The sequence below is a fragment of the Dendrobates tinctorius genome, unplaced genomic scaffold (assembly GCF_039654945.1).
Source record: "Dendrobates tinctorius isolate UK_male_01 unplaced genomic scaffold, ASM3965494v1 ptg000171l, whole genome shotgun sequence".
NCBI lineage: Eukaryota > Metazoa > Chordata > Amphibia > Anura > Dendrobatidae > Dendrobates > Dendrobates tinctorius.
Genome location: NW_027361838.1, coordinates 13,661,442 through 13,678,558, shown reverse-complemented (window position 1 = coordinate 13,678,558; position 17,117 = coordinate 13,661,442). Strand labels below are relative to the sequence as shown.

The 17,117-nt window shown below is 40.8% G+C and overlaps 1 protein-coding gene across 4 annotated transcripts in view; it reads left to right on the top strand.

The window, feature by feature from the left end:
* Positions 1-17,117, top strand: part of DLGAP1 (DLG associated protein 1) — a 966,059-nt gene that overhangs the window by 842,069 nt on the left and 106,873 nt on the right. For 3 of the 4 annotated variants that reach the window (XM_073550896.1, XM_073550899.1, XM_073550897.1), the window contains one exon: positions 10,496-16,434. The exons of the other annotated variant lie outside the window; for it this stretch is intronic. In XM_073550896.1, coding sequence (XP_073406997.1) covers positions 10,496-10,711 — 216 coding nt within the window. In that variant the 3' untranslated portion in view covers positions 10,712-16,434. Of the gene's footprint in view, positions 1-10,495; positions 16,435-17,117 lie in introns of those variants that run through there. 4 annotated transcript variants of the gene reach the window in all.

Genomic DNA, 17,117 nt, shown 5'->3' with positions numbered 1-17,117 from the left:
CTCTATGAGAAAGTCGCTGAAACGTTGGCCGGTAGCTTGTCTCCGGGAGAATGGTAATATCGGCGGTTGGCCAGACTCAAATATACAAAAGATTGTCTGCTTAACCCGCTGATTTTAGGGGATTCAGCCGACATTAGTCTACTGTGTATGGGGGCCATTATGATGAGAAGCCAAACCAGACACTCCGTATGCATACGAATTACTTGTATAAGAAACCAAACCAGACATTCCATTTGTAAACACATGTTTTGGGGTGTTTGCCCTTCATTCGTGCAAAGGATTGCCAACCTAATAGATGGCACTAGAGTTCAAGTTTTCATCCTCTGTGAAAAGGTTATTTGCATATTTAAATTTTTAGAGAAGAATTGTATGGCCTGTAAGTCTCCTTACACTGGCTTGACACTTTCCACAAAAAGAAACTTTCTCCCTTATGCACCCTATCTAAGGCTACTTTCACACTTGCATTTTTTTGCTGCACGTTTTTTGCGCACACAAACGCATGAAAAAAACGCATCATGCGTTTGTGTGCTTTTTTTACGGGTTTTGGTGCATTTTTTTTTAAAAACCGCATGCGTTTTTTGCGCATACGTGCACATTACAATGCGCACGTATGCGCACCCATAGACTTTAATGGGTGTTTTGCTGTAAAAAAAAAATGCATTGCGTGCGCATGCTTTTTTGGGGGCAAGTCGGACGCACAAAAAATGCAACAGGATGCATTTTGTGCGCCCGAGCGCACACTGCAAAAGAACGCATGTGCATACAAATGCGTACGTGCGCGTATGTATGCGCACCTATGTTAAAGTATAGGGGGAAAAACGCATGCTTTTTTTGCGCTAAAAAGCAGCACAAAAAAAGCGCAAGTGTGAAGCCAGCCTTATTCTTCTCACCTAGCCAAATCAAACCTCCTGCTTTGTGCTGATGAAAGGCAAACACCCCCAAATTGGTTTGGTTTCTTATACAAGTACGTCTTATCCAAGTGTGTAAACATTTAGTTATCCTTTTACTAGCTATGTAAGTGAAATTGTGTCAGGGTGTGAATTTTCCAGATTTGCCAACTAAAGAATCTCAAAGAATAAAACACAAAAGGCCTCATGGAAAATAATTAATTGATGCAAAAAGTAGAGCAGTTGTATAGAGCCAGCAATCATGTTTCTTTGGTTCATCATTCATATCAACTATTTTATTTACATAGAACAAAACCTATATATCCTTGTTCTCAACACATAAGGATAAAAGTTTAATAAGGTCGCTGCCAAAATGTATAATGGATACCGTTGCTTAAACTCCTATATGATCTCATGTAAATTCTGCAATGATAACTTGGTATATCATCTTTGGATCTTTTTGGTCCAGTCATCTTGCAACTTCAGTCAAGTCTTAATATCAAACAACCATTGGCTTATACAAGTATTCATTAGCTTCTCTCACACCAACCTTATTGCTTTGCTCAGTTCTCACCTGTTGGCCACAACTCTAACAACTCACATGCCCAAGTGCCTCAGCTAATTGTTCATTGCAATTTCATGCATAAGTCCATTCTTTTCTGAAAAGTTTTATACTTATTGAGAATAGTTTACTGCAAAAAGTATGACTTCACTTTTTATTATTTAAGTTGCTTTGATGCCAAGAAACAATGCTAACTGATGACCACTCTGGGGGCCATATTAGCTATAGTCATCAAAATCAAAGTCTGTTTTGTAATATTGCTTCAGCTTCATCAAAGAGGTTTTCCACTAATTACATTTTACCTCATTGGCTTCCGCTGTTTAAAAATACACAGAGCTTTACTCACCCGACCTCTTATTCAGTGGAGGCTCACAATGCTGTCCCTAGTCTTGGTTGACGAGATGCAGTGGTGACGTCATGTCTCCATGTGACTGCTGCAGCCGATCACTGGGCTCAGCGGTTTTGTGCCATCTACCATACTGTAGGCTGAGCCTATTGATTAGCTGTATTCATGGTTTTACATCCACACCAAACCCTATCTGCCTTATGGTGAATTCACAGTTAAACCAACATCAAGGCTGGTTCAGTAGCTCATGATCTCTATTTTGTGTCTGCAGCCAGTCTCACACAAGGAGAGTTTATCATCAGTTTCTAAAAAGCTAATAGAAAAATTACAACCAATATGCCTGCATTTCACATTGCCTTTTTTTAAGGATGGACACCTAAAAAATAATTTAAAAGTTTTGAGAATTTGAAATTCTGATTTGCTAAATAACGGTAATGTGTACAATTATGGGTGAAAAATATAGTAAAAATTCAAAAATCACCATAAATGTGTACAAAATACCAGTTGCCCCTTACTTAAACACTTGTATACTTTGTATCCATGTATTCCTTATTTCCTTTTATGTTCCATTATTTTTAACGTATGTGTTTGCATTCATTCTATATAAATGTATCAGTTCATTGTTTGTCCTAAACCTTGTATTTGTCATGAACTGCTTCCTGTAGAGCTATTCATTCATTTTTTATAGTCCTGATCTGTTTATGCTGCCACCGTCCATAACATCTACTCTGGCATACTTATTTCAGAACTTTCCACCTAAAAGATCAAGCACACTCATTTACTTTAACTGACTACTAGACAGGAACCGTGACCCATTAGGAGAAGGGACCTCATAAATCCAACATTTTGTATATCCATAAGTGCCTGTTTACAAATGTGGGGTCTAGAAGCCATCAGTGATCATGAAATAACATGAAGCAGATGCTCATGTGTTCTAGTATTGTTCTTCAATATCCAAGGGATATTCTTAGAAGCCTTTACCTATTAATTAGAATAGTTTGCAGAAGACATTTTTGGAAATCAGAAAACATAATTCAGGAAAACATCACCTATGTAAAAGTAATCTTCAATCAAAGATATTTAATGGAAAAAGGTTTGGAGAAAATGCAGTTGTTTTTGCCATCTTGAAACCTTTTGTGTATGTATATTAAAAAGTAGGCTCTGTTCACACTGTGGTTGCAGCATATTGAATATGGCAGTTGTATACCTAAAACACAATGTTTTTGCATATGTTCGGCTAGAAGTCTAAGGGTAGGTCACCATACATGTCAAGAGATTCTTTCCAGCATATATGCTTAACAAGCACTAAAACATGGTGTGAACACAGCCTTACACACTTAGGTCAGTTTCACATCACCATTATACAGCCTCATTTTAGGATACCTTTTATGAGCACTAAACATGAACCCTGAGCGGTCTAAGCCTAGGCCTTCACAGCTTAGTGAAACCATCATGGAGGCTTCAGGTGTTAAAGTCATAGGAAACAATTCAGGAAGGTGTTTTGCCAGAATACTAGCATAAAAAACCCTTAAACATCATCATTTTGTGAATTTTCACATGTTCATGCCATCTTCTATCATGGGGGCGGAGCTGGCACAGGACCAGATGTGGTGAAGACCACCCAATAAATTCATCAATTTGCGGCATAGTTTACACCAGAAAAGTTACCCCTGCAGCCCATGACTTGGGTAACAATTCTGCAGAGACGCATGTCACTGATAAGATGCGCCAATTTCATTAAGTGACATGTGCTTCTTAATGAATTATGAGCATGCTGCTCCTGCATGCCCATCATTAAGATATGCCAGTTGTAATAAATTAGGCCCATAATGTGTGTTATTAAAATAGAGCGTCACTGAGCGCCAAACATGTGCAGCTGTAGGATGGCACCACCAGAAGCAGTTCTTCTAACTTGTAATATCTCTCCACCACTGCGAGAGATGCCATGCTTCTGCCAGATTCATACAACAGTTTATTATCCCCCATATTAAATCAGAAGTATAGATACATATATTAGGACCCCAAAGACTTCTCTGGGTGCTGTATTTTGGCTCCATACAAATCACAGCAGGTATGAAGCTGTATAGCAGTGTGCATGAGACCTCATGTTCAAGGTTGACTGAGCTAATCATCTGTACCTAGCGAAAACTGTAACTGTGACCAGTGAAAAGAAAAAAAAGGAATCTATTCAAATATTAATAACTGCTATTTACTGTTGTTAAAAATAAAGTTATGAAATAAATTTATGTTCTATATCTTTTTAATTGCTAATTTTCAGCACATAGTCAAGCCCAACTTTGATGAGTTTTCTAAAATCAGATAAAATTAGTCTGAGTAAATGGCATAAAGTACCAATAGAGCCATTGCATAAATAGTGGATCGTTTGTCCAACCAGCGTCACTGCTCTAGTGCTTTCTGACTGCCGCTGTCACACATTGTTTACCTATGTGACCACTGCAGCCAATCATTGCGCTCCTGGAAAAGTCCTTACCTCACCTGTATTTTTAGATTGTGCTTCAATACAAGCTAACCCTTTTCATTTCCTTTCATTTGTTGTCATTAAAAAATGTCAAAACATTTATGAATTTTATGGGGGTTAGCGATCTATTCTAATTTACGCCTGATGAGTGTGAGAAAGTTGGATATTAACAACGTGACGCCCAGTGGCATCTAGTTCTTTGTGTTTTGAGCAGGGATTTTTCCAGTTGTCAGCTTTTTAAATCGAGCTATGATTTCTATAAACAGCCCCGGGCTGAAAGTTATACTTTTGTGTCACTGCCTTCTATCCACTTGTAACCGTACAGTTGAACTAGCATGACCTTGTTTGGACACTTTCAAGCACATTTTGTGCTCACGCTGTGACACTCAGGTACCTGGTGAACTGCTTTGCTGATGTGATCTAGTGAACAATCCCCATTACTAATTTCATGCAGTACATTTCATTCATTCTTGGATAATTGACCTCCATTGATACATTTATAAAAAAGGTGGTTTGCCCCTTTTGTACTCATCTATTCTAGGACTTGAAAGCCACAGAGAATTTTTAAACCAAAAAATAAATGCAATCATGTGGTCATGTGGAGTCACAATGTGAACAATCACTTAAAGGGAATGTGTCAGCAGGTTTTTGCTACCTCATCCGAGAGCAGCCTGATGTAGGCAAATAGAAGTTGAATCCAACGTGTATCACTTAGATTACTGGGTGCAGCTGTTCTATGACAATCAGAGTTTTTAGAGTTAGTAATACGGCAGAGCTGAGGAAGCTAACCCCGCCCACAGCAGGCTCTGTATATACAATGACCATAGACAGTGAGTGGCCTATCACAGGAGGGGGCGTGTCAGACCGAGAGGCACAGCATTGTGTCTGAGCAATGATAAGCGTCTGGTGCTAAAACAACCATTTCAAGCAAACAAAACCTTAGAGCTTGATAAGAGAGGCATCACTGAAATCTGTTTTAACCCCTACCTCATGGTGTCTTCAGATTACATCACAAAAACCTGCTGACAGATTCCCTTAAAGGTGCATTTACATTTACACAGGTAAATATTGGTCCAATGAGCACCGATGAACAATATAACAGGTCAAACGTTGCTTGTTTAAAGGCTCCTTTACACTGTCCGATACAAACTGTAGAATGATCCTTTAATAGGATTATTTTCTACCCACATGACATGCATGTTGTTAACAGCCCATTCCATGGTTAGCCAGGGCGATGTACAGCTGATAACAATTTATAGACCCATATTAAAAGTCATCTGTCACTTGCCGTAAATGCATAATATTTTCATTTCATGTAAATGCTATTGTTCTCCTGAATCCGTAGTAGTTTTCTCTTGTTTCTGTGTCTGTCCATTTCTGAGATGTAGTCCTTCTTCTTTGTAAATAAATCTAGGCTAGTAAGCAAGTGGGCATGATACCCAAAGCCTCTCTGTGGAAGTCTTCTTGTGGACCACAACCCCTTGCCTAACAAGACTATAGTTATATATGGAAGAGAGGAACATATCTCATAAATGAAGAGGTGCAGGAACAAAAGAAAAAAGTGTCAGATTCAGTAGAATAGCGTTATTTATACCAGGTACAAAAATGATATATTTACATCATGTGACAGGTCCTCTATAATGAGTGTTCTGCTCCATTGTCGGCTGATCCATGGCATGTTTACACAGGCCAGTGATAGAGAACACTCTGTGAAAAGGCCTTTACTTGTGATTTTCCAAGTTACTATGCTTGATTTCTGCATTTGGGCATTGCAAAACAATAGTTTTCTAATACACTGTTATTAATAGATTAAAGAAGCTCTCCTCCCATCAAAGTTTTTATCCTTTTAATATATTGCAGTCATCATATTATATAGCACTGTGTACTTACAATTGCTCATTTTGCCCTTCTACCCAATTAAATTTTTATCTTTTCCATTAGGCCTATGACATCACATGATTAAAAACCATGTTCCATTAGGCCTATGACATTACATGATTAAAAACAGACAAGCTGAATCCTTCTAACCTCTGTGTAGAAACAGGTCTATTTTCCCTCCATGAGTCATCATTAGGATTCCAAATCTACATCACTTCAAAGTCTCTGACAGCCCAGCTCCAACCCCTCTTCAACTCTTGACCCCGCTACTTCGCTCCTCCCCCTGCCAAGGACTTTGCAGTGATGTAAAATTGTAGCTCTAATGATGACTCATACAAGGAAACTAGACTTCCTGTTTCTTCATAGAACTTAGTAGGATTCACCTAGTCAGTATTTAATCAAGTGATGTCATAGACTTAATTGAAAAGAGAAGAATGAACTGGGTAGAAAGGCAAAATGAGCAATTGTAAGTATGCAATGCTATATAATATGATGACTGCAATATATTAAAAGGATAAAACTTTTGATGTTACTTATTGAAACTTGTATTATAATAAATCGTTCTCACTTGCTCAGCATTTTACCGTTGTCTCAGTTACAATGATTATGAACAAGTGTTCCTAGGCATGATAATCCTGCGGCATAATGCTCTTTCATTAGGTGAAATGCACTTTTCATTGGCAGCCCATGTGCACTGTTAAGCGCGGCCACCAATCGGTGGGTACTTAACAATCGGAGATCGTTTACTTCCGCAAAGCAGTTAAACGTAAAACCACCGGAACAGTGCCATTTTGCTCACAGTTGCATCCCTCCATGCCCAATGTGATGTCAGTATCAGACAATCCCCCTATATAATGACTGACTGCATCCCATAAACAGTCCATAAACAGACAGACAACAGTAAGGGCTCAGATACAATACTGACATCACAAGAACGACTGCAGTCTATTGCAGCACATCTAGTTGTTACGTGGTATCCAGCTTACTTATGTACAGTGGGTTAATAAACGCGTTGCATAGATTACACATGCATTTTGGAAGCTGGGCTAGTTTCAGTGTGTTTCAATAGCGCACTCATCAGTGCATATACATACTGGCACGCGGCCTTAGTTTTGTACTTTTATTATATTATTGCATTAAACTGAGTTAGTTATAGCTCGTGTGAGCCAACAATCTGCATATAGAATAGATTCTAATAGCAGCCAAACAGCTTTTACTGTCTCCTCGGTGCACCCGGCGCAGTGATGTCATTTCATTAACCTCATTTGACTGTGGCGAAGCCATAGCTGCTTTGTATTTAATAGAAATCAGGAAAACCATACATCTGTATTTACTTACAGGCCATGAAATATTTGTAGCGATGGGTCCTGCACAATTCTTTCCAAACTTTAGTATAGCATTATAGAAAGCCAGCATTCCTTATAACTAATGAAAGCTGTTTTCAACAAAAAAGGAGTAGGAGTAGGAGGCCAGAGTATATTCTCACCAAAGTAACCATTTTCTTTGAGACGGGGTTCTATTATATGGGGTCTTTACTCAGGAACAGAAAATAGATAGTCACCAGTACATTTTCACAAAAAGAGGCTCTAACTTGGAGTCAGAACCCATTGATCCACTACTCCATAGTCGGAGTCCATGTGACAGCTGATAACTTGGAGGTGGCGGAGGGGCTGACTGCTGAGACCCCCCACTGATTCCGAGACTGGAGTTCTGAAATGGTCCAGTAATCTCATAGACAAAGCTCTTAGGAAGAGTGGGGTTCCAGCAGTCACAACTCCCAGCAATCAGCAAGTTATTACCAATGCTGCGGATAGGTGATAATTTACAAAGCTGTGAACAATCGTTTACCCAGCTATTTCTAAAATATTCTTTCCCTTCAAGATCATGTAATACATTTGTTTCATTAGTGAGTGACTTATATTACTACATACTAGAAGAATTCCTGATACTTAGAATACACTGACAGAAATCAACTGGAAATTACCTGGCAATTCAAGAAAACACTGTCGCCACCAGTGTCGGACTGGGGTGCTAAGGGCCCACCAGTAACATTGACTTTGGGGGGCCCACTTTTCACCTGCATACAAATATAACACTACCCTCATTCACAAATGTACCTATATCTCTGTATAATAATAAACTGGGTAGTTGGGTTAATGAATGATGAGATGCTATTTTTTTCTGTGCAGAGTGAATCAATTAAATTATGCCAAGTACTGCCCAAATAGTGGGGTTGAGGGCCCAGATCTGCAAAGGGGCCCACCGGGGGATTCCCGTTACCCTATAGGCCAGTCCGAACCTGGTTGCCACCATCTGATAGATGTCTTGTGAATACCTGACCTTCACTAGTAACACCTAGAACAAAGGACTTTTACTTACAATCTCCTATCGAGACCGTACAATATTGTATTAACCATCGAGAGTAACTTCTAGTGGCCGATCTAATGACAATCTGGTTACATGTGAGGGTATAATACTGGATATAATACTGGACATGCCGTACTGTGTGTACTCCGCTAATATCTAACCATAAGTGTTTATCGACTTCAGAAGGAACAGATCCATACAATCTGCGTGATATTTTTTTTTACAGTTTTGTACTGACTATTCTCAAATAATCAGCGATGCTCTGTATAGTTACACAAGTGAAAGAAATTACATCCATTGAAGATGTAGTTCCTGTATAGTGAATATTGACATCTGTATTGTGACTGCAGTATCACGTCTACATCTGGTGATTGACGGCAATGCTAAAGTGTGTGACCAAATGAAGTATTCCTGTGATCAGTTACCTCCAATTATTGTGTACAAATAAAGCCTTGTGGTGTTTTTACAATTAATGTTGTTTCCTGTTGTTCCTCTTTCTATTAGAAATGGGGCCCTGATACTGTATAGTACAATCGATACAGGGGCTGTAGACTACTTTAACATTGCTTACAAATGGGCCCATGGTGGCGCTAACAGTAAAAACCCAACATAACTACTGAGCCCCTACCGCTCCTCTGTACCGCTGCCGGTGTCCTACAGTGCTCCCCAGTCTACGACCAAGGAACACCAAGCAACTCATCAACCACTGATTGGCCGCAGCAGTCATGTTCCACCTGAGCTGGAAGCCTGGCTCTTCTTCTGGCTTGGATGGAACAAGACCAGTGAGGACAATCAGGGGTTCAGTTAGATGACTATGGGGTCTCTTTTTGTTAGCACCACCATGGGCCTATTATTTAACAAAGTAATGTACAACTCCTCTAAACGCTGGCTACTTTTCCCTTTTTTATGTAAATATGTAATTCCAAGAACTATAACTAATCCTAAGAAATCAGTGATGGTTTATGCACAGAATACCATGCGGTTTATGGGCATCGTCTAACAATTTCTTGTTTTATGTACAATCTTTACAGATTGAGATGAACATGTATTGGACTGTTATGTTTTTTTTTCATGAAGACTGTGGTAGAGTTTTGTGTGTCTGAGAACCTTGTGGCAAAATCACTAGTGATTTGCCATGGTTTCACAGCAAGCCCTGGCCTGTGCTGTTGCCTGTACTTGACGCAAGTCCACTGTAATTGCCAGGAGATGTTCATTCATGTACATGAGAAGGGTTTTTTTGACTTGCTTCGAGATCCACTCAACACTGAGCTAATGTTATCGTACTTCACTGGGACTTGCTGTGCAACTGCGGCAAATTGCAGGTGAATTTGCTGCCTTTTTTTCAATTACGTGACACACGACTGCTGCACAATGCCATGATAAAATCCATCCTAACATGATTGCCTGTTCATATTAATAAGCATGGTATAATATTTCCCTTAAATATCTGCTGGAGTTTTATTTCCATATAGGAAGGATATATTGCTTAGCGGGTTATACAGTCGCTCTATGTGACTACACATTGGCAAAGTGCTGACTGCGCTATATGCACACTGACAGGATTTCCCTCTATCATCATGTGATCACAGGGCTGTAATTTGCATACTTGCAGTCATGTGCCGACTGGTTTCTCATCTACTTCTATGAACGAAACATTGAGAGAAGCAGAAATAACTGCTAGTCTTCATGTGACCGCCGATCGCATACTTGTGGTTATGTGATGACCATTTGAGCTGACAACAGAGGGGAATCCTGACTGTGTGCAAGTTGCACACTGTCAGAATTTGGCAATTTGCAATCACGTAGAGCTACTGTTGCAAAATTACACTTAGCCAGGAAAAACCTTTCTAAGTGGTAATTGTACCCATATGTTTCAATCTATTTATTAATCTCAAACAGAATAAGGACACAGAGAAAAGCTTTCCTAGCTTGTATGGAGAATTTGTATAATGCAATAAACCTTCTGCTTTAATCAGGAGAGAAGGGTCCCTCCTCCCGTGCCAAAGAAGCCATCGAAAGGTCAGGCCCCACTGGTCCGGGACAGATCTCTGGAAAGCACAGACAGACAGCGGCATGAGGCCCGGAAGCGGCTGATGTCTGCAAAGCGCGCTGCGTCTGTCCGGCAGAATTCAGCTACCGAGAGTGCGGATAGCATTGAGATCTACATCCCAGAGGCTCAAACCAGGCTATGAAGCCATCACAAGCAACACTGGGGGAATATTATATATCTATATATATTTATGACACAAAGTTACATATATAATATATCCTCTAGTTTGGTTTGGAAACACAATCATGTGTATATGTTATTTTGTATTTTTCTTCTCTTTCTATACTCTCTTTTACTTCATTCATTGCCACCTAGCTGTCATGAGGTCCTTCTTTCAGGTCGTGCTGTAAGCAGTCAGTTCTCTGAGGCTGTGATCCTGCATCTCCCCTCTCACTCATTTTATCATACCTTCTTTTATTTTACAGACATAAAATAAAGGAAGACTAACTCCTTTGTATAGAAATCCTCATTGTGCCCTGTTTTATTTCCCTTTTGTCTAGAGCTACAGTAGTCTGTAATCTAGTGTACAGCAATAGAAAATTGTAGGGTATACAGTACTGTGGACTCTGATGTCTTCCTATTCTAAATGTGAAAAGCATGGGCTCGAATTCCCAACTTCTTTTCTATGTAGAGCAGATGGAGCACTTTATTGTAGGCCACAGACGCACCCCTCCCCAAAGGCAACAGGTGACAGAGGAGAAGAGTTGTACTTCCAAGGGACAGGCGGGCAGGTAATATATCTGTTCGCACCTGATGACTTTCACACTTGCCTGCATGACGCACTATGAAGCATGCTTATGCTACTACAAGAGTGCACTGACAGATTTGTTCACGATGAAAAATATATATGTATTCAGGCTTGTAATAAAATGGGATGGGATGTTCAAATTCCAATAAATCATATTGGAATAAAGGCAATAATGTGAAAAGACAGATTGAAAATTAAAAGACCAAATTTTGTGCTCATTTTTAGGATATAGGTACGAGCGTTGGTTGCGTTGAAGGTCCAGAAACCGTTTTGCTCCGTTAAGTGAATCTTCTGCCAGGTTCATGGGTCTCAATCTGAGAGAAGCATAAATATGGAAACAGACCCTGATTCCAATGCTGTGTCACTTACTCAGCTTCTTGCTGTCCTTTTGATAATATCCCTTTTTTTTCTGCTAATCTTCTCGGTGATTAGTTTTATATAACCTCACTCGCATCATTGATTGACGGCTTTACTGTATACCCTGTGCATAGGCAGAAAGCTGCCAATCAGTGATGGAGACAGGGATATCTAGAGCTCACGAACATGGAGGACCACATGTCAGAAGTTCATCACTGAGAAGACTTGTAAAGCTGCAAGAGACAAGACAGTGTTTTATCAAAACTAAAGCAAGAAGTCAAGTAGGGAACACAGCGATGGAATCAGGGTTTTGGCAGCTACTTTATGCTGCTGTCAGATGGAACAACAAACACTTGATGACAGAATCTCTTTAAAGTAGTTTTCCACTTGTCTTCTCCTCTCTGTATGTGAGATCGGATGTCTCTAAAAGTAAATTTATCCAACTAAAAGTCAACTTATCCATATCGTTCTCCTTTTTTTTGAAAGATTAGATCTTGTCTTCTAGAAACAAGGCAGGAATACCCATAACTGTGCCGTGCCAGATCTCTTCTTGCCTTGCTGAAAGCATACTTTTCAAGTGAGCTAGTTTGGATCGGTCCACCATCACACGTGTTACTAGAGAGCACAGTGACTGTAATGAGATATTTTGTGTTTAAGCAGAGACAGGAGTAAAGGAAAGGCTTCAACACACTGTGCAATTTATATGTGCAAGACAATCTGAGTTAGCGCATCCCTTTATAATAGTAGGAGAGGGGAAGAAGGTCTCCTCACCGGAAGACCCCTGAGAGATTTATGTAGGATGCTATGGGAAACAAATTGCTTTGGAAATACTGAGTAGCTGCAGTATCTAGAAGACAAGACAAGTACAGTTATTCCTATGGAAGAAAATATGTATAGAAAAGGCCAGAAACAGCTAGAAAGCCGCAATTTTGCTGAGTACATGCAAGATTGATTTTAGAAAGCGCTCTCTCTGTAATATATGTACTTACTGGCAATGTTCACATTTTCAGAAATTCGATGAGGATTTTGATACAAATTCAATCATCAAATCTATTAACATTCTGCATCCAAAGCAATTAAATGCCGGAAGGGAATTTGTTACCAGGTTTGAGCTATACCATAGGAGCATGATCTAGGAGCAGAGACCCTGATTATAGCAGTTTGTCACTTACTGAGCTCCTTGCTAAAGTCTTGATGAAATCATTGTTTTCATCTGCTACAGATCTAGCAGTTCTCTGAATGCTGAGCTCTGTATAACCCCTTTGAAGGATGGCACCAGAGAGATCACGCAGACCTCCACCACTGGCACCACTTGTGAGCAACCCAAAACCTCGTCGCCCCATCTAACATCACTGTTACGCCAGATAGATCACGTCATGCGGTCTCCCCACTTTCCCAAATGTGACCTTACGCACCCCCTGGAGACAAGTAAGGTCAACTTGGCACTGTTTTACACAGACACCCACTGCCCACATGGGCCCAGGGAGACACGGGGAGTGAGAGGATGTGGCCCACCACACAGTCACTGACATAGCACCACACTCACTCGGAACCCTGACAGGCTGAGAGGCCACTTTCACTAGCATGAGTGAAACAGCACCTGGTTAGCTCGGTAGGATTGCCACCAATTCCTCACAGATATAAGTCTGGTCCGTTAACAGGATTATATCAGGCAAGAAACCAGCCCCGGTAGCATGGAAGGTTAAGCCGAGAATACAGACGTGTGGATTTGTGGATCGAGATAAAAGAGCAGCCCAAGGTTAAATTATATATTTAATTGCCTCAAGGGCACACCAGACAATACACTATATACACAATGGTTATGCACATACAATGGTCAGATATGCACATAGAGATAATGATAGGATAAAATATATAAGCAGATGGATCATGTTAATTGATGTTCGACCATTTGAACGCTGAGCCGCAGGGGGCATGGGCTGGGCATGGGCTGCCAGCTGGTTCCTAGGTCCTTCACAGCATGCTACTTGACTTGATCCCTCTTTTGAAGTGGACAGCATGCATAACAGAGAGAGCCCACATAGCCTTAGGGTCCCGTTTCACTTAGCGATGGACGAGCGATCCCGACAACGATACGACCTGGTATGGATTGCTGGTGCGTCACTAAATGGTCGCTAGTAAGCTGTCAAACAGGCAGATCTCTTCAGCGATGCAGCAACGATCCATTGATCCTCGGCGGTCGTTGGTACCTTGTCACACAGCAGCTTTTCTGAACGATTCCAGCCTGCGTCCCTGAGTTCTGCGTCGTCAACGAGGTCGCTCATCGGGTCAAACACAGCGATGCGCGCTGGCCAGCGGGACACAGCAATGAAAAAATGGCCCAGGACATTCAAGCATGATCCACGATATCCAGCAGGGGGGCCTGATGCTGCTGCGTATCGCATGTAGCAAGATCGCTGGCGAGGTCGCTGTTGCGCCACAAGCGTTGACGCTTCAGCGATCTCGCTATGTGAGACGGGGGCTTTACACTAGCCTTTATCCCCTATAGGTCACTCCCCTCCTGCCCTCTAGGCTGAATCTAAATCCACTCCACTTGCCTCTAGCAGCTAAAAACGCCAAAACTTAAGATGGGCCATAACTCCTTAATGGACGGTCCTAGAGAGGCAGTTTTGACACCATCAGATTCGGCCGGACCCCTGCTATGTGTTGATACTAAACCTATCTTTGCTATCTGTTTCCTACTAGCCATTCTACTTATCTTCCCACGCTATGGTGCTAGAATGGATTGAGACCATGGAAGACGTTAGGTCCAGTCCAGAGATCTCAAAAATGTAACTGGTGTGTGATCAGCACAATAAGTCCATATTCTCCTTATGAAATCATAGCCGTCAGAACTAATGGCCCTTTTACACATAACGATGTCCCAGCGATCCCACCAACGATCCGAGATGGATGGGATTGCTGGGACATCGTTAGGCTTATCGCTGGTGAGCTGTCACATAGACTGCCCCTCCAGCGATCAGGACCAGTGAGCAAGCTGGTTTCCAAGGTAAACAGCGGGTAACTAAGAGCCGCGCGGCTCTTAGATACCCGCTGTTTACATTGGAAACAAGCATCCAGCGTCGCTGATCGCTGGTCTCTCGCTGCCACACGCAGCGATGCGCGCTGGCCAGCGGTAGACCAACAATCAAAAAACAGCCCAGGACGATGGAGCGCGATCAGCGATACCCGGCAGGGGGGGCGGTCGCTGATCCGTGTCACACACAGCGATGTCGCTGGCGAGATCGCTGTGGCGTCACAAAATCAGCGATCTCTCTGGCGATATTGGTGTGTGTGACGGGGCCTTAAGAAGCTAGACTGCATGGTACCCACACGGCAAGCAAACCTTTTGTTCTGAACTTAGCTGGCTCAAGGTGTGATGTCTGTAACTCACAGCCTCTTGAGGCTTGACCCCCCCTGCCAAGCTAGGTGTTCTCATACAGCTGCAGGCTAAAGGGGGTTTTATAATCCCATGGAAGATAGGATACAAATGATTGACATTAAATTATCTCTCCCATATTCTTCACAACCCAGCCCACCCCACTGATTGGCTGCTTTCTGTGTAACTGTGCATAGGCAGAAAGTTTCCAATCTGTGGTGGAGGTGGGTTATACACAGCTCATCAATATGGAGGACCCCATGGCAGAAGGTTTTACCAGTCCTCTAGCGATGATCTTCTGCTGATAATACAGTGACTTATCAAAACTACAGCAAGCAGCCCAGTAAGTGACATATCGCTGGAATTAGAGTCTCTGTCTACACATTGTGCTGTTATCAGATTAGGTGCTAAAAACCTGGTGAGAAAATCCCTTTAATATCCCATTCACATGCAGTAGAACAATCTGGGCAGTATAATTATTGCACTTATTGTAAAATCTGCAGCATGCTCAATATTGTGCATGGAGATGTTGTGACAATGGGGCTGATCATCGCGCTGATCCATTAGCAGATTCAGGGCAGGAATCCAAGAGTCAGCCTCTTTCTGGTGTGTTTTCGGTGAAAAATACATGATGGATGCTGGTGGCAAAAATCCTGAATGTGTGAACATAACCGTACTCTACATCCAAAATACTATACTGCATACAGCCATTGCTTGCATTAGCATATATTAACCCATCATATTCCATTTGAGTTTAGTTTATCAAATATAACATCTAAAAAATAAAACACTACATTATTGTTTTATTAAACTTTTGAAGATTTTTTTGAACAGTTTTTGTTTTTCTATTTTTGTACATAATTTGCTAAATGTCTACAGTAGTCCAGTGAGAGATAATGTTTTAAAAAATATATATATCTATATATATATATAATGATGCACTTTACCTTAATATGTTTGGAGAACAGGAGCTCAGGAGAAATATCCACGCTGTGATTTTCATTATCAAAGTTTGCATACAGATATAGCATTGTACTAGAATTTGAGCACATAGTAATTATCCATGATGATGGTCCCATTTATATCAGCTGTGCAACAGCAGAAAAATGATGTGTAATGTATCATACAATTCTAAGGCCAAGTTCCCGCATAGCGTAAATGCTGCATTCTTTCGCTCCAAGTTTTTTCTGCCAAAAATCCGTTTCTGCGATGTCATGAAATCTCGGTGTTGAAGCGTGCGTTTTTTGCTGCATCTACAGCAGCCTGAAAAAGCTTATCAAAAAATCATTTGTGTTTTTAAGAGCGAGATCCCAGTGTTTGTGAATTACAAAAAAAAAACTGAAGCATGAAGCAAAATGCTGCTTCAGATGTGCACGAAAAATGTATCACACATGGTAAAAATGCACAAAAAATACTGCAAAACTGCAATAACCAGAGAAGATTGCTATTTTGCATATTCGTGCAGAAGGCCTGCATAAAACACAATAAAACCCAATGGAGAAAAGCTAAAAAAAAAATGCTAAAAAAAACAGCATTTTTGCACTCGGGAACATGGTCTCAGAGGAGTGGATGCACTTTTCAACCTAGATATGTGACATACCTTTAATATGAATGATCCATGGGATAAGAATAGACCATGACATGAATCAGTTTACGTACAATCTCATTAGGTCTTATACAATAGATATAAACTTCGGATATATGCCACTAAACTACGGAGTCTTCTAGAAGAAAAGCTTTTACATTGCGCTGTAACTACAGAAGGCTACTGTGTATATCACCTAAAATCTAGTCATTATAATGATGCACAATATAGTAAAACATTTAGATATTATGTATTTAAGGAACAGTGCCTATGAAAGTGGGAGATACTATGTAGAAGTGGATAAGAAATGTTATGGTGACACCACCACCAGCAGTTTCCCATGTCTGGAGATTCTTACTGCAGCTTTCACTTGCATATGGAAATTCTAACATTGTTTTGTGTCATTTGGTAAATGATTCCCCCAAATACTCAGATGTATAGATAGGTCACAATAAAAGGGTGTTCAAAGGCCTATGGTG